The 17,822-nt window shown below is 40.1% G+C and overlaps 1 protein-coding gene across 1 annotated transcript; it reads left to right on the top strand.

Annotated features, from left to right (window-relative positions):
- Positions 1-585: 585 nt before the first annotated feature.
- On the top strand, positions 586-17,822 carry LOC139720196 (nucleolar MIF4G domain-containing protein 1-like). Its single transcript, XM_071631559.1, has 17 exons — positions 586-606; positions 1,056-1,114; positions 1,599-1,845; positions 2,858-2,998; positions 3,848-4,001; positions 4,502-5,174; positions 5,920-5,990; positions 6,543-6,671; positions 7,076-7,200; positions 7,599-7,692; positions 9,925-10,027; positions 10,765-10,895; positions 12,517-12,640; positions 13,844-13,985; positions 15,612-15,776; positions 16,180-16,311; positions 17,514-17,822. Exons 1-17 carry the CDS (start codon positions 586-588, stop codon positions 17,820-17,822), a joined length of 2,820 nt encoding a protein of 939 aa, XP_071487660.1.

The raw sequence follows: 17,822 nt of genomic DNA, 5'->3' as shown, positions 1-17,822 counted from the left end.
ATAGAATTATACTGCACCTACAACATTCACGGCTAGAAATTGGGAATGTTCACATCCCAATGATGCATGGTGAACAGTCACCATATGGACGAGCTTCTTGCGTGTGCTTGTTGAAACGCGCAATCATCCCTCCAAACACCTTGAAGAGGATTACTGGTGTGATACACCAGCCAGAGAAAGATTTTGGGATTAAGTTTACCCAGGGTGTATGCGTGGCGGTATCCCACGCTATTTATGCAGTAAGGTGAAAGGGATGGGTTAGGCATAGATATCAGGGCCACCCCCTGTAAAGTGTTAACAGAGGTGTAACAAACCACCTCGATGCTTTCTCCTGTGATTGTGGAAGGTGGATTTATCACACCTTCCGGGTAGGGGTTTACCCTGCATAGCTCCCCAGTATGCTGGGCGAGTAGCTTCCCTGGTGGTTAGGACACTAGGAAGGAGTATGTTTAAAAGGCGATGAGGAAGATCCCATCACCTTTCTTGGGTGTAAGAAGTACACCCATGCCCGTTTGGAGCTGATACAGCCCAATACCTGTAAAGAGAGTGGTGGCTGCCACCACTAGATATTAGTTTTATAACCTAATGGGAGGATCAGACCCCCACGTAAGGATAAAGTATAGTTTGTATAGGATTTTGTAGGATAAGAAAGATTTGGTTAGGTATCTGTTTGAAAAAAAAAAATTAAAGGTATTTTCGGTTTATCAGTTTTATTTTTTAAAACAGATGCTAGGCTAGGGAAGTGTTTAATTTATTTTGGTCATACATTAAGGTTTTATGAGAGTTTTGGTGGCCAAAACAACATATTTGTTATGGTTCGCCAACTAAGCTTCTGCTGTATTCTATGCACGTCTTTGTTTTAAGAAGGTTTTCTTTGGCGGTTTTTATTTGTATATTGGTGTTCCTTGTAATAGGAACAGTCTTATATTTTGGGACTTAGGTCATCCCATGAGAGGGGTGTTTCCCCTATTTTAAGGTGTTGTTTTTAATGCTAGTTGGGGCTATAGGGTCTTTACCCCCTCCCAACATCAACGGTCCCTTGCACCTCCACTCAGTACATGAGTGACCTAGGCGGTGGCCCGCTGAACTGCCCTCGGCAGACCCCCGAGGGCTGGTCAGATTGTGCATTCCCATGGGTGGGGCTCTGCGAGATCCCCGGTTGTGCGGGATTTGGGGGTTATAGTTGGGTCTTTATTTTGGCCGGGGCTGTTTTTTTTTTCCTATTATGCCCCTTGTTTTATAAAACGGGGGGGAATGTAGTAGTAGCGCCCCCTAGCGGTTTCACCCTAACCCCCCTGTCTACACAGGGGAGGTATAAAAGGGATTGCCTGTACGCGCATCCCTCAGTTGTGACCTGGAACCTGATTGAAAGACATACTGACTGAGCTACAAGACAAGTTACAGTTGCAACTCACCAGTAGTGCCGGTAAGTACTACCGTTACTACAACAATGTTATAGTTGAATTGTGTCCTGCTTGCTTTACCATAAAAAAGTAGGTTCTATAAAGAACTAAGCAGGTATGCAAAATTGCTTTTAAATGAATGGCAGAGGACTTGAAGAAAGTTTTGACTGTTTTATGTTCTACTCTGTTGTGAAGGAACGAGGACAGAATGAAAGCCAGAGGGGGACAGTCGAGGCCACGCAGGCCGATGCAGCAGAATCTGCGGAGAGCAAGGAAAGCCATGAAGAGGATGGTGCAGGTCACCACTGAAGAGGCGAAGGAGGATGGAATGGCAGGAGGAGATAGGCGCTTCAAGAAACAGCGGGGGCAATTGCCCAGGAAACAGAGGAGAAAAGAGGAGAGGTGGTTGAAGAAAGCAAAGAAACATGCCTTTTTATCCCGAGTGGTAAGATAAGTTGATTAGGAAAATATAAAAGACCCTAAACTTATGAAAAGTTAAAGATGTTATTCTTGATCTTCCCAACACTGCTTAAAGGGGAAGGCTAGTAACTGATCAGTGGGAATCAGTGGAAATGCTGGGAGATGATTGTTCCAATCCTTATGGGATTCATTCAAGAGTTCATTGTATATCTATTGTTGTGTGAAAATGATTTGCTTCAGAACGGTGTCATATTCAAGTAATGTGCAGATTAATGCTCCGTCACTGACCAGGGACGCTAACCTGGAAGCATTAAACTGCACATTACTTGAATATGAGACCATTCTGAAGCAAATCATTTTCACACAACAATAGATATACAATGAACTCTTGAATGAATCCCATAAGGATTGGAACAATCATCTCCCAGCATTTCCACTGATTCCCACTGATCAGTTACTAGCCCTCCCCTTTAAGCTAGACCATTTGCATGCTTTTTTTTTTTAAATCAAATGTCATGTGCTGTAAAGTTTGTCATCAGTGATCGATTGAATACTGGTAGAGTTTGTGTAAGCTGTAGTGATGGAAATTATTTCTGACCATTTTTTCGTACAGTTTCATCTTTCAAATTGTGAAATTCAAGGATAGTTATGGCACCAGGAATTTGTGTGAAAAATGACTAGCAGTGATTTGTGCAAAATCATGAAAGTGTTATGGTTATCAATATTTTGCCCCATAACAATTTTATATGCTTCGTTATTATGTGTATTGTTCACCAGTATTGTTGTATGAAAGTAACCTTTGCCTATCTGAGAACTGAATGATGTCATGTGAATCTCAAGTTTTAGGCCAAAAGTTTGTATCCAGTAACTGCAACAACAGCAACTGAGTTACTCAATAATTGCCCCAACTCAAACCATTTAGACTTGATTATCATTCTGAAAATTGACAATTTTATACTTTATCATTGAAAAAAGACAACAACAACAATACTGTTGTGGTATTGATGTTAGGTCTTTTCTTTATGTCCCTACAGAAATTTGATGAGCTGGAGCAAGTTTCCAAAAAGCAGAAATCCTCAAAGAAAGGAGATCCTGAAGCCAAGCCTAAAACAAAGTCAGTTACCGAGAGTAACACAGCTGAGAAGAAAAGGAGAAGGGAGGAAAAGCTACAGAAGGTGAATGTTATCAAGTGTAGAAACACATACAATGTATCACCCTGAGAATGAACTTTTTACTAATTGGCGACAGGAAAAATACACAATTACTGTTATCTAGATGTGGAGCAAAGATGTCTTCAATTTTGTTCACTTGATCTGTAGTCAATGGTATTCAAGTGCAATTGATTTTCACAACATAAAGCTGACTACGGAGAGCAGTACCAGTAGTTTCTAGCACAAGTATAAATTTTAAAAAAAAAGGACTATGGAAAGCCATTTGCGGAACAAATGCAAAAGAATAGGACTGGTCCTTTTCATGACTCCACTTTTTGATGAGTATCCTCTGGAGAAAAGCAGCAAAATAAAGACCCATAAAACACTGGTGTGTATATACCGGTAAAAATGTTTATAGGTATATGAATCTTCAAAGTATTTGATAGGCTGCTCTATTCACTGTACTACATTTTAAAACAAAAATACTGGAAGTGTCTGTCGCATCAGGTGAAAAAAAGATACAAATTTCTGAGTGACAATAAACTTCACAGTTATTCTCACAGATTACTGCTGTGGCCAGGGCAGGTTATTCTCTTTAAACTTTTTGGTGTTCTTACGTTTGTGATAAAGATCTACATGACCAGAAATTTAGAGGGTTAGAGGAGGAGTTGTAAACTGCAAAAAGTTGTAGAAATCTCTCACCAGTTCTGAGGTATATGCTACCATAATCCACTTTCATGGCTAATTCGTTTAGTTAAACAGAAAGGAAAGTAAATCTGGCTGGACAGAAATTGTACACATTTAAGCCAAAAAACGTTTGCAGTCTCTAGTGTGTTTAAAATTGATTCACTGTGCCGCTCCTTTTACTGATAGGAAAAAGAAGAGCAGCGGAGGCGCGAGCTTCTGGCAGCCAATGAAGATGAGGAGAAAAGCATCCGCAGGTTGGAGAAGGAACTGAGATTCCGAAAGAAGAAGAAGACGAAGGAGAAGATCACGCCGACAGCGTTCAGGGATGATGGCCTTGACTGTATCCTTGTTTCAGGGGCAAACTTCTTCCATGTAAACTTATGGGGAATAGGGCGATGCAGTAAAGATGTTTGGGAGGTGGAAATTTGTCGGGACATCTTTGTGCAAGTTGAGGAGTAAAAGACAAAATACGCCTTCAAAAAGAGAATGGGGTGGGAGGATGGGATATCCTGTGTTGGACTATTTTGGATGCTCTTGGATTTGGATATGAAATATGATAGATTAAGCAATTTATTTTGTGTGTGTGTCCCGAAACCATTCTTTGAAGTGCATGTAATGTACTCACGTACTCTGGAATTTTAACATAGCCAGTTATGTGCGTCAGTATGTTGTCATTTCTCATCTAAATGATTTGTACGATGTATTTGACATCTGCTCATACAGGATTTATAAAAATCATTTGTACACGTGTAGTGATGTTACTAATTAGTATGGATGTTAGTGGTGTGTCATGCAAAATGTGGAAACACCTAATTTGTCTTAACCAACACATCACCAAAGATCTCTTGGACATCATTGACCCAGCAAAACTTGAGGAAGCAGAAGAGGAGATGGAGGGTTTCATGAGCTTTGGGAAGGATTCCGATGGTGAAGATGATACTGGTGCCACAAGTGATGAAGGCAATGAGGATGAGGAGGATGAGACCTTTGAAGAGGATGATGACAGTGATTATGGTGTCCGTAGATCGACCAAGAGGAGCAGAGAAGAAGGGTCAGGCAGGAGGGAGCGGCGGGAAAAGTCAAAGTTTGTCGCAGGCGATGACGACTCCGATAGCGAAGGATTTGATGATGGCAGTGATGAGTTGGAAGAACAGGAACACAGGACAAAGAAGCGGAGGACTTCCTTTCCCCAAAGAGTAGACAAGAAATCATTGGAGAGTGATGAACTCTCCGAAAACGACTCCAGTGGAGGCCTTAGTGATGGGAATAGTGCTGAGTTTGACAGTAATAACACAGATGGTGATGATGATGATGATGATGCCGAGGAAGAAAAGAAGCCAGCGCCTCCAAAGATGGACCCTTATGGCAACATCGTTGGTGAGAAGCCAGTAGAGAGGACGGGGGCATACGTACCACCCCACAAGAGGGCGGAGATGATGGGACAATCTCTTGATGCCGAGAAGCAAGCCAAGCTGGACAAACTGAGAAAGCAGCTCAAAGGAGCCATAAACAGGTTTGTGACACCAGCGACAATCTGTTTTTAATGAGAAACAAAACCATTACACTGTGTATAAAGTATGATCTTGATGTACATGAGGTTTTGAAAGCAAAAGTAGTATGCATTCCATTATAGGAAATTATGATATCCTACAGCTTGTGGATACTGAAATGTAAGAATGGCACATCATCTTACTGGAATGTAAGGACAACACATCATTTAGACACATATTGTCGCTGGGACGACAAGACCTCGTATCTACAAAATGTCAAATGTTCAGGAGAGCCAAAAAACATGGCGGCCAAAGCACAATAGCGAATGGGATAGGCTTTCCTTTGACATGCTGTGGTAGCTTCATTTTTGGAGTCAGACAGTTGGGATTTGGCCAGAACATCACTTAACCCATTATTTGACCATTAATCCAAAAAAGTCATTTTCACAAAAATTTTAGATACAAGGTTTGTCACCCCAGCCATGATATGTTAATACAGGATTTATACTAATCATTTGTAGTGATGTTACTAGTAGTGTAGCTATTCTTTTTCTTTGAATGCACAACTGCCAAAATAGACATCAATATCGGATCTAAATATGATTTAATCAAGCCAATTTTCATATTGAAAATGATTCGAGACATTTGGAAAGGCATTACAAACACCTGTCTTTTTGTCTCTGTTCTGGAATATTTTCTTTATGAATGCTAACAATTGGAAATGAATGATTAACTATTAAAAAGGCTGATTTCTTCTCTCTCCTTTAGGCTGAGTGAAAGCAATGCCCAGTCAATATGCAGTCAGATTGAGGAGCTCTACCTCAGTAACAGTCGAAATGGTAAGTCCTTCCTATTTCAGTTTTCTTGGTTTATTTCATAGATGGGGAAATGCATCTACCTTGTAGCTATACAGTGTATGTCACTATTTGTGAGAGGGAAAAATACTGAGAGGGAAGAGATAATGAAAAAAGAAGTAGAGAAAGCATCTTTTAATTAGAAAATATAGATCTCATAATTTCTTTGTCAGAGTTTATGTGAAATCTTCAGAGATTTAATATGTTTTTCTGGAAAGCTGAAAGATTTTCTTGTTTCATTTGGATTTCAGTACCAAATCCTCAGATAGACATTGAGATCTATTGTCACATTGACTGATTCAAAGATTTTGTAGGTTTATTGAAGATTTCATGTAGAAATTTATGTATTTATTCATTTATTTATTTATTTATTCATTCATTCATTTATTTATTTATCTATTCATTTATTTTATTAATTAAAAATTTATTTATTCATTCATTCATTCATTCATTCATTTATTTATTCCTTTATTTTTAGAACAGATATTCATTTCACGCTTTAATCCAAATAATCAATGGCTCTTTCTCTTTCTGCAGACATGAATGAGACACTGTGTGCCTTGGTCCAAGATGCCTGCATCAGCCCTGCACTCACACCTGAACGACTGGCCATGGAACATGTCCTGCTCGTGGCAGTTTTGCATTCCAACGTGGGAAACGAAGTCGGTGAGACAACCAGATGGAGGAAATCTAAGTCACACCATGTCCCATGTTAAATGTCTAACTTCAAAATGTTGATTTTGTTTGTGCACACATTTTTGTTGTTATTGGTGGTGGGTTGTTTTTGACAAAGTCCACACAGAGAGGAACATGACTGTGAAAAACATTGTCATTCTGTACTGAGGCCTGGGAGGAAGGCAGGGAAAGGCCACTTCAAACTAACCCTCTGAAGTCAAAATATGCTCCGTCAACGAAGGGAGTCATTTTTCTAGAAGGGTAGGGTGAAAGTTGAAGTGTGGACTAACTGCCATATTCACTAGAAAGTATTATATTTCCATTATTTTTGAGAAGTGTATATACATGAATAAAGCCTTTCCTGAAAGCCAGCCATCAATTATTGTATGTTTCAGGTGCTCACCTTCTCCAGTCAGTAGCAAAGCGTTTTGATGATCTCCATGGCGATAATGGTGACTATGGCAATGGGAAAGAGATAGACAACATCGTCATGCTCATTGTCCACCTCTCCAATTTCAGGGTGAGTTCTGCATCATGAAATTATTGATGGGTTTGTAATCTAAAATGTGTCAGTGTCTCATCTCTTTTCATTCATCCATTTTTTTGATGATATCACATAGCATGTCTGTAACCCCTCTTTATAAAGTGTATCAAAGGTTATCTGTTTTCACAAGCTAATGTCAGCTTCAAAGTTGCATGCCATAGAGTGTTTCTTTGATGAAATACAAGCAATCTGTCAGGTTTTGTTTGTTTGTTTGTTTTTTTTTTTGTATTACACTGTGAAGGATATAACTTACTAAACATGAGGCAGCTTGACAGAAACACTTGAATCTGTAATGAGAGTCATGTGACATCTTTTTAATATACTTTAATAGTGTAGTTAAACTAAACAGACTAGTGTGCTTTTTCGTATGTCAGCTGGTCCACTGCACCTTAATTTACGACTTGATACGGAGGCTTGCAGAGAGGTTCACCGAGCGAGACATCGAGCTGCTTCTTCAGATCCTGAAATGTGAGTGTGAGAGACATAGGATCCTATTACAACTCAGTGCTTTGATATCCACCTGATTGGACCATTGTAAATCTGCTGGTTGCTCAGCTTGACATATTTCGTAGATTGGTTAAAGGACAAGTTCACCTTCATCGACATGTGGGTTGAGTGAATGCAGCAATATTAGTAGAACACATCAGTGAGAGTTTGAGCAAAATCGGACAATCCGTTAAAAAGTTATGAATATTTGAAGTTTCAGCTCAGTCAAGGCTGGATGAAAAGACTACTATAGCTTGTGATGTCACATGAGTACAACGATATAAAGAAAGAATAAACAAAATTCAACATATTTCCATTTTTCTCACGTTACAAAAGAACACTTGACTTCTCTCTTTCAGAAGGCAGGGGGAATAATATTACCCTTAACATACGTCAGTAGCAAGTCGAAGAAATGTGCACTTTATTCAAAAAGTAAAGTTTTGTGAAATTCTCTTTTTATATTCATTATATAGTTGTACGAATGTGACATCATACACTGTAGTAGTCTTCTCTTCCAGCAGTGACTGCGCAGATACTTAAAATATTCGTAACTTTTGAACGGATTGTCCAATTTTCCTCAAACTTTCACTGATGTGTTCTACTAATATTGCTGCATTTTCTCAATCCTTATGTATATATATGAAGGTGGACTTGTCCTTTAAATTGATTAGAAATGTATGGGTAAATGAGCATGTTCAGTAGTTCCTTGCCATGAATAGTTTGATACATGTAGATTAGGGTCCCATTTCATGAAACTTGTTATCAGTAACAACTGCCACATTTCTATGACAAATTTGCTCTCAGCCAATCAGATGCAAGGATTTCTGTGGCTTATAACAAGTATCATAACTTGTTATTGATAACAATAGGGCCCTGATCTAAAGATTGAGTTCTCTGTGCTCTTTACATCTTTGTGTTTATTATATACAGTCGTAGAAAGCACAAAATGAGTGCCGAGTAGGTCATTGCTAATGCATGAAGCTTTGCTGATGGAAGTCAGAGTTTTTAGCTCACCTGAGCCGAAGGCTCAAGTGAGCTATTGCGATCGCTCTTCGTCCGGCGTCCGTCGTGCGTCGTGCGTCGTCCGTCGTCCGTCGTGCGTAAACTTTTTACATTTTCATCTTCTTCTTGAGAACCGCATGACCGATTTTCACCAAACTTGGCAGGTAGCATTCCTAGGGGGATAGGATCTCAATTTGTTCAAATGGGCACCATGGCCCACCTGGGAGGCCCCAGGGGGGCCCAAACACACTAAAATTAAGGAATCTTTAAAAATCTTCTTCTCTAGAACCAGAAGTGATAGGGCTTAATTGATACTATGAGTAAGGACATTGATGACTGTAGTTTCAAGTTTGTTCATGGGGGAATCAGGGGTGCCCCCCTTGGGACCCAGGGGAGGGGGTGGGGAGGGGTCCTAATGGGGCCTAAATTGTACATTTTCATCTTCACTTTGAGATCGCCATGTCTGATTTTCACCAAACTTGGTAGGTAGCATCCCTAGGGGGAAAGTATCTCAATTTGTTCTAATGGGCACCATGGCCCACCTGGGGGGTCCCCAGGGGGCCCAAACCCCCTAAAATTAAGGAACCTTTAAAAATCTTCTCTAGAACCAGAAGTGATAAGGCTTAGATGATACTATGAGTTAGTACATTGATGACTGTAGTTTCAAGTTTGTTCATAGGTTGGGTGGAATCAGGGGTGCCCCCCCCCCCCCCCCCCCCCCCCTTGGGACCCAGGAGAGGGATGGGGAAAAGTCCTACAGTTGTAATGGAGCCTGAATTGTACATGTTCATCTTCTTCTTGAAAACCTCATGATGAATTTTGACCAAACTGAACAGGTAGCATCCCTATGGGAATAGAATCTCAATTCCTTCACAGGGCTGCCTGCCCCCCCCCCCCCCCCCCCCCCCCGGAGTTGAGGGGGGATCCATATGCAGACCAAGTTTCCAATGTTCTCAGGTAAGAGTGTGCAAGAATGCATGGAAGGTGAAATTGCGATACTCAGGTGAGCGCGTGACCCGCGGGTCTCTTGTTATAAATGATGGACACGTGTTAACAGGGAAATGGGATCATATTTGTCTCTTAAACATGCATAGGCCTATGACAGATATGGCTTTTATTTTGGTTGCATGTGCGTTTTTCTGGAGAGCTAGTGGAAAGAAAGTTTGATGAGTTCGGTCACCTATACATTCCAATGTCTTCTTTTTCAACAAGGTGCTGGTACGACCTTGAGGAAAGACGACCCAGCGTCCCTGAAAGACATCATCCTACTCATACAGGGCAAGGCTAGCCAGTGTTCAGATGAGCTCAAACAGCAGTGAGTACCTCAGACTATCCCAGTATTCCAGTAGTTGAGCCAACAGACACAGAGATTCCAAGTCCTTCACTTTGAGGGCATTTTCACAAAATCTCCCGCTCTCCCTCATAACTTTATCTTTCTCCTGCTCTTGCCGTGTGCCTGCTGCTGCTTCAGATGTAATTTCTCCCACTTGAATTAATTTGTTCTCTTGCCCAACTTAAGTTTTGTCATGTATGTTAAAAGATAACATACATTGCAGTCGAGACAATATTTTGGCGTGTTGTTCATTTTGCAAATATCAGACGGCTCAAGAAATCATACAAACAAAATACACAGTAAATATACCACACCACCTCTACCATCAACAAAGCAGCTGGTATCTTCAGTTTGTCAGAAGCTGTTTAAAAGATGCACATTCAAAAGGAAGGGGAAAGCATGGATTGGTCCTTATTGTGAAGGCAGGTCAATATGGGCTGTTAGCTCTATGCCAACAGTGTGACCTGCCATTACTAAAAAGGCATCTGTTTTTGTTGTATTGTTTACAAAAACAGAAATTCAGTAAGAGTTCTCATAGAGTGTGAGAGACTGCTGTAGAAATTCTGTGCTGTAGCAGAAAGCTGATACTTCGAGAGATTAAATCAAATGAGACAAATCTTTATGTGAGTTTCACTTGTATTCATTACTTTACTGTTTACAAGTCTTTCTGTGGATTTGTGGGAAATGAATGTTTCTGTCTTCTCTTTCTGCATGGACAGGTCAAGGGTCAAATTCATGCTGGAGACCATCAGTGCCCTGCGTAACAACAACCTGAGGAAGATTCCAAACTACGACCCGTCGGACATGGAGCGACTCCGGAAGCTTCACAGACACCTCATCAAAGAGAGAGGTAAATAGACCAGCTAAGATTTACAAGGTTTTATCAGATCCAGTCTTAAAATGTCAGTGTCCAATGAATGAATGCAGAGACTACAACCCCAAGCATCGTGTAATCGGGAGATTCTTGTGGCCTTAACCCTCCAGCAAACTGTAGAGTCTGATTGTACAAAAAAGAGGCACAATACTACAGTATTGTGTGCATATAGTGGTCATCACAAGCGCAAAGCATGACGTCCCTTGCAGCCAGGGACCAGGGACTCATAAGGGCCCTGGAACCTCGAGGGTTGGATTTTTTTCTCTGGCGCTATCTTAGCCTCAGTTTTAAACGTATATGACAATAAAAGTCCAGTTTACCTTTGAGAGCAGTGATTTAAAAAATGTTTAATATATCACATTTGATGCATATATGTAGGTCTGTTGTATCATAAAACATCCTACCATATCAAATTTTCACGATAGAGCCTAAAATATAAGGAGATATCAGAATTTTTTTCAGTAAACCGTAACTGTGGACGGTTTAGTGTGGACGCATTGTTATTATATTTATTACTCGCATTTTGTGTATTTTACTATACTTAACATTGATTATACCGAGTAACGTTTTAACACTGGTTGTTTCTATCCGCAATTTACATGTCAGAACTGTTTTGAAGCACTCAAGCTGAGTTTTCGTTTCATCTGCAAATGGTAAACAGTGCCTTTAATAAGTAGCATATTCTTGAATAGTGTACCTGGTATTCCTTTCCTTATTGATGTGCCACATTGTTATTTTTCTCTATTATCAGTATTCACCAGTGAGTCAAATAGAGTAGAAACCAGTCATCCATTTCCATTAATGTGTTTGGGCAATGGACGATTTTATTGGGCATTCTCCCCCTGCTCTTTGTGAGAAATAGGGAAAATCAGGTGTAGGTATGAGCGATGAATCTATCGCATACAGGACCTCTGCTTATGTCCCATCTAATAGATGGAGTGTGTTGTTATTGACTTGGTGATTTCACATTATCGGAGTACATGTGGTACTTTATTTTTCGAGTTTGAAATGGCACTCATAAGGATCTTATTCATTTTCTCGCCTCCTTCTGTTTGTGTTTATTAGATATTGAATACCATTTGTATGACCCTATTTTGTCAGTCTTCTTCTTCAAATAGCATATTTTGCATGGTTGATACTGTTTGCTGCCTATTGCTATGGGGCGAACCGAAGTAATCGGCATCATTTGCCTGTTTTCTGATGTAGGCATGTGGGAGGATTGACCACTTCACCTGGTTAGCACGCTGCTCTTTGCTATGAATGAATGAAGTGGGATCTTTTACGTGCATGAGTTTAGATTCCCTCACACACAGAACCTCCATGTAATGTCCTATTCAAGGGGCAGAATGTATTTGCCTCTCACTAACTAGGACGTCCAGTATGATTACACACAACATTGCTCAGCTAGACTCTATGTAGACTCAGTTAGTTTTGAGGCAGACGCACTACCAATTGAACCACATTAAGCCTCTTTTTTTTTTGTCATTGAATATCAACACCAAATAAGCAGGACTCAAATGCATCAAAGATAGCTAGGTAGGCTTGTGAAGATCGTGACTAAAGTGATCTTTTCGATGTACATGTATTTTCTTCATAGGTCACAGTGACACTGACTCCACCCTGCGCATCTCGCTGGCGGACTTGCTGAAGGCTGATGAGCGAGGGCGCTGGTGGATTGTGGGCTCGGCGTGGAGCGGGCACGGACCAAAGCAAGAACCCAGGTGTGCATGTCAGTTGCCTAAGTATTGTGGGTGTACCCAAAGTCTCTGGCCATGAGAGATGTGAAATTTTACATGCATATATACACAGTAATGGATAGTAAGACTTTAAAAAGACTGGTAGATTATCTTCTACTGGAACAAACACTTTATATCTCTTCATGTATCGTGTCAGCAATATATTATATAGTGAAGTTTCGTTGGCTTCCTGTCCCTCATAGGTCCATCTGTCAGGAATTAGTGTTTGTTTGTTTCCTTGGTAACTTACAAAGAATCAAGATAAAAAAGTGTCAAATGCTGCGGTCAAAGTCTTCAAATTTCATTGTGTGACTGATAAAAGATGAATATGTGCAGGTAGTTTTATCAGATATGGTGCATATGGATGCCATGTAGTATTACTGGAGTATTTGATGATTAGACTGTTGGGGGAAAAAAAAAAAACCTTGGCTGAGGTCACAGATGTAAACTACTGTATGTTTGCAGTAAGTGCAGAATTTTAGACAAGTTCAAAGCTTGGTAGGTGATTGTGGTTCAATAGGCAATTCACATAAATTTGACAACTTCAGCTTAAGGTTGTGAGGTGTGTTTAAATGCTGGCATTGACATGTTCATGGAATAACTTATTACGGGAGTGTTGATCTGTTTGCAGTCGAATCAGCATTTCAGTATTGTGTGTGTTAATTCCCTGATTAGATTTAAAAAGTAACAAAGGTCATGGATCAAAGGTGTAGGTCAATACATTGATATTTTCGCTTTGTACACATTTAGTCATAATTTATTTATTATGATATCAAAATTAAAACATTAATCAGGCATTGCATGCCAATTGACAGATGAGATTTTTGGAAGAAAAAAGTTGAAAATCTATGAGAGGTCGTAGTTAGGTACTGTATGTTGAGTATGTATTCTGATGGGGTTTCCTGTCACTGTATATGCCATATATTTAGCGAGTCAAAATGTTCGTGAATCGGGATTTCCCAACAATTTCGCAAGTGGTAAAATTTGTGATCGTGGAGTACTGTACTGAACAGAGAAATCTATACACGTGTGTCACATTCATATTGGGATCAGGGTCATTATTTTCGCGTCTTTAATTTTGCGAATACCACCGGACTTGCGAAATTCGTGAAAATAAAAACCTTGCAAAATATTCAGCGTATACAGTAGATGCTGGATTGATCTGCTTGTTTTGCCCATGATTTCTAGTGCTCTGTCTGGAGTGGAGATGCTCCCCACAGTGAGCAGTGTCAATGATGAGACCAGCAAGAAGATTGTCGAGTTGTCACGGCAACAGAGGATGAACACGGACATCAGGAGGACTATTTTCAGCATCATAATGACTGCAGAGGTTTGTGAACACCATGGACATATGTCATACTTTTTACTGACCACAAACATTTCTTGCATCAACACTCGTATATGACGTTTGTTTGAAAAAAAAAAAAAAAATTGATGATTGAAAATGAAAAACAACAATGATTTGGCAAATCATTACAATCAGAATTTATAAAATGAAAAGAAGTTGAATATCTACTTTTTTATTATTTCCTGGGTTGTTCAATTTTTATTATTTATTTATTTATTTATTTATTTATTTCATTTTAGAGGGAGAGAAAGGGAGGTAGAGAAAAGAAAACATGTAGGGAGGCCTACTCAAGCAGGGATGCCAGTTTTCCGGCAATAGCCGGAATTCCGGCTTTTTCATATTTTGGTGTCCAATTTCCGGCTTCGTGATATTATTTCCGTCTGTGTGGGAAAGCCGGAAAACACGAGAAAGAAACAAAGAACGAAAGAAAGAAAAACGAAAAAATATGATCATCTAAACTTATGGGACATTCACTTTCACGATTTCTGTAGTATGTTTCGCATACACTTGGGCATGAGAATATCACAAAACGACTGTCATGCAAAACTAGCGCGATGTTGCTGCTGCTAGCTGGGACATGCAACACGTGCGATGATAGCGATCGAACAGTGTGTGGTGTTTCTATGCGATGTACTATGTGCGGTCGCGGTGCATGAATCATACTGCGCTCTCGCTATAGCTACAGCGCTGAGACGGTGTGGTGAATTGATTGAGTCAGCTGAACGAAGCAAAACTACGGGTTTTACGGCACTAGGACTTCTTTATTTTTGCTACAAATTCCTTTTTTTTCTAGAATACGACCACATTATTGTCTGGAAAGCGTTATACCAGCACGTGCGATCGCGATCGAACAACGTGTGGTGTTTCTAGGCGATGTACTATATGTATATGTGCGGTGCATGGATCATGCTGCGCTCTCGCTATAGCTATAGCGCTGAGAGAGTATGGTGAGTCGATCGAGTCAGCTGAACGAAGCAAAACTACGGAGTTTACGGCACTAGGACTTCCTTATTTTTGCTACAAATTCATTTCTCTGGATTAGATTTGAGGGAAGAAGAGCCCTCAGAAATGCTCAGATTGCACCAGAGAGCATCTAAGAACCCCAGAGCTTCCAGGGCCCTTGAGCGGGCCCTGGACCCCTGCCGAAGGGACTTCGCGCTTTGCGCTCGTGATGTGCGCTTTGTGCACATCAATTTCGTTCACAAAAAAAAAATTCCGGCCCAAGAGCAATTTGCCACTGGCATCCCTGTACTCAAGAGCAAAGCTTGTTATTTTGTATCCCATCATAGTTGGGGAAGTAGTGATCTTTATTTGATATGCATAGTTATTATTATTATTATTTATTCGGCATTTGCAAAACAATACAAGTGATACAAAGAAACAAATAAAACAAGCAAAACACAAAAAAACAAAGTGTCAGGCTTTCCCTGTTGAGCTTCCCTTAGGTGCCGGGTTGGAAAAAAGCAATCAAAATCACTATGACCCTTGGGCCCTTCCAACCATAGGTTTAATTCCAAACTATTTAGATGAAGTCTACCAAAAAGAAACAACTTGTCACAAAAGGTTAATTTTCTTTCATTTCTTTTTTTTTTTCTTGGACATTTCTAGGACTTCAAAGATGCCTTTGAGAAGCTGGTGCGGCTGGGTCAGAAGGGAGGGCGTGACCGGGAGGTGGTGCACATTACCCTTGACTGCTGCCAGCAGGAGAAATCCTACAACCCTTACTACACCTTTCTCGCTTCCAGCCTCTGCCAGTATGACAGGAAATTCAGGGTAAGGCAATGCATCTTGCAGACTGAGCTGTGGTTTTCAGATCTTGTCATGCAAATCCAAAAAGGTGCTACTGTAAAAGGGGAAATTTTTTCGCAGTGTTGAAATTTTTGCACATTTTACTCAACCAGAAACTACATTATTGTAGCGTGAAAATAAAAGCACGCAAATATTTTTGCTTGCTACATGTTGCAGTAGCGCATGTCTTGACTCTGTGGAATTAAACACACGCACAACCAATCTTAACTGGCCGAGTGCAAAATATTAGATGACGAAAATATCCACATTTACAGTAAATGTGCAAGTTTCTGAGAGTGTGTATTTCTTTTGATATACATCTGCCATTTTTTTAGATTTTTCAAAGGATTTTTCATAGAAGTCGTCTATCCCTTTACTGTACATGTAGATGGCATTCCAGTTTGCACTGTGGGACAAAATTCGTCTCCTGGAAGAACTGACCCCGTCAGGCTCCAGGAACCTGGCTCTCCTTCTTTCACATCTCTTGGGATCTAGGGATCTCCCCCTCTCAGTTCTCAAGGTAAGAGGGAAAACCCCCATGACACTCGAGCAATTGATCCCCTCCCCATCCTCCTACCCTCAAAACAAGCAAACAAACAAACAAACACACTATTTAACGAACTAATTAAATAACTAACAAACAACGAAACCAAACAAAAAGCATAAAAATGAAACAGACCCTAAAACGGAACTCCCAAACAAACAAACTAAAGTAACTAAATAAATTAAGAGTTAAAGGACAAGTTCACCTTCATAAACATAAGGATTGAGAGAATGAAGCAATATTAGTAGAACACATCAGTGAAAGTTTGAGGAAAATCAGACAATCCGTTCGAAAGTTATGAATTTTTCAAGTTTTTGTGCAGTAGCCGCTGGATGAGAAGACTACTGCAGTGTATGAATAACTTAGATGTCACATGCGTACAACAATATAAGGAAAATATAAAGAGAATTTCACAAAATTCCATCTTTTGAAAAAAAATACACATTCCCCTGACTCGTTACCGACAAATGTTATGGGTAATATTATTCCCCCTGCCTTTAGAAAGAGGCAAGTCAAGAGCTCCTTTATTATGCGAGAAAAGTGAAAATATGTTGAATTTTCTTTTACATTTTCTTTATACTGTTGTACGCATATGACTCACAAGCTGTAGTAGTCTCCTCATCCAGCGGTTCCAACACAAAAATTTAAAAAATTCATAACTTTTGCATCGATTGTCCAATTTTCGTCAAACTTTCACTAATGTGTTCTACTATTATTGTTGCATTCTCTCAATCCTTATGTTTATGAAGGTGAACTTGTCCTTTAAAGACATTTGTTGGCAGTGATCATAGAGGAAAATCTTAGTTTCACATTACTACAATCAATCTTTTTTATATATGTGTGAAATGGAAGCTTTGAAGAAAAAATGTGGTTGAAATGACTGTGAAATGTTGAAATAAGTAACTATTTTGTGAATGACTGGATCTAGCATTCTCAATTGTGAATGACTGAATTTTTCATTCTCAATTTTTCTCAGAGATGGTCATGTTAGACTGATGGTGAAAAAAAAAAAAATCTCCCCAAAATATTTTCAAGACATTATATGGCTTTTGTGATGACGCATCACAAATGAAGTCCGTCTGTACTCCTTTTTAATGTATGTATGCTCAGCATGTCAATTGGTATTCTAATATTCATCTAGATTTCATCATTGGAATATCTTTTTTTCTTTCCCTCAGGTGATAGAGTTTGCAGACATCAGCAAGCACACCGTCAGGTTTCTCCGCACCCTCCTCCTTGACCTTCTCCTTGAGAAACCCGAAGCCACCCTGGCAGTAGTCTTTGGAGCGGTCGCCGCGGTAACGAAGCTCCGCATCCTGCGGGAGGGGCTCGGTCTCTTCATGCATCACTTCCTCCTGAAGATGGGCCAGAAACAGATCCAACTGCTCCTCCAGAGACGAGGGGACGGAGCGGAGGAGTTGCTGCGGAAGAGGGTTTTACTCGCAGAGTCTGCGATGCAAGGAGAGGATGGTCCCGTGAAGTTGTGA

The sequence above is a fragment of the Diadema antillarum genome, unplaced genomic scaffold, assembly GCF_040938485.1.
Source record: "Diadema antillarum isolate AM-2024a unplaced genomic scaffold, OU_Dant_1.0 scf00000123, whole genome shotgun sequence".
NCBI classification, from domain to species: Eukaryota; Metazoa; Echinodermata; class Echinoidea; order Diadematoida; family Diadematidae; genus Diadema; species Diadema antillarum.
Note: the sequence above shows the minus strand (reverse complement) of the source record. Positions and strands in the feature narration are given on the sequence as shown.

Coding starts and splice junctions, on each gene's coding strand:
- LOC139720196 (XM_071631559.1), top strand. CDS start 586: ATGGGAGGATCAGACCCCCAC. Junction 4,002..4,501: donor CAGGGATGATGGCCTTGACT/GTATCCTTGTTT, acceptor ACATCACCAAAG/ATCTCTTGGACATCATTGAC. Junction 5,991..6,542: donor CCTCAGTAACAGTCGAAATG/GTAAGTCCTTCC, acceptor CTCTTTCTGCAG/ACATGAATGAGACACTGTGT.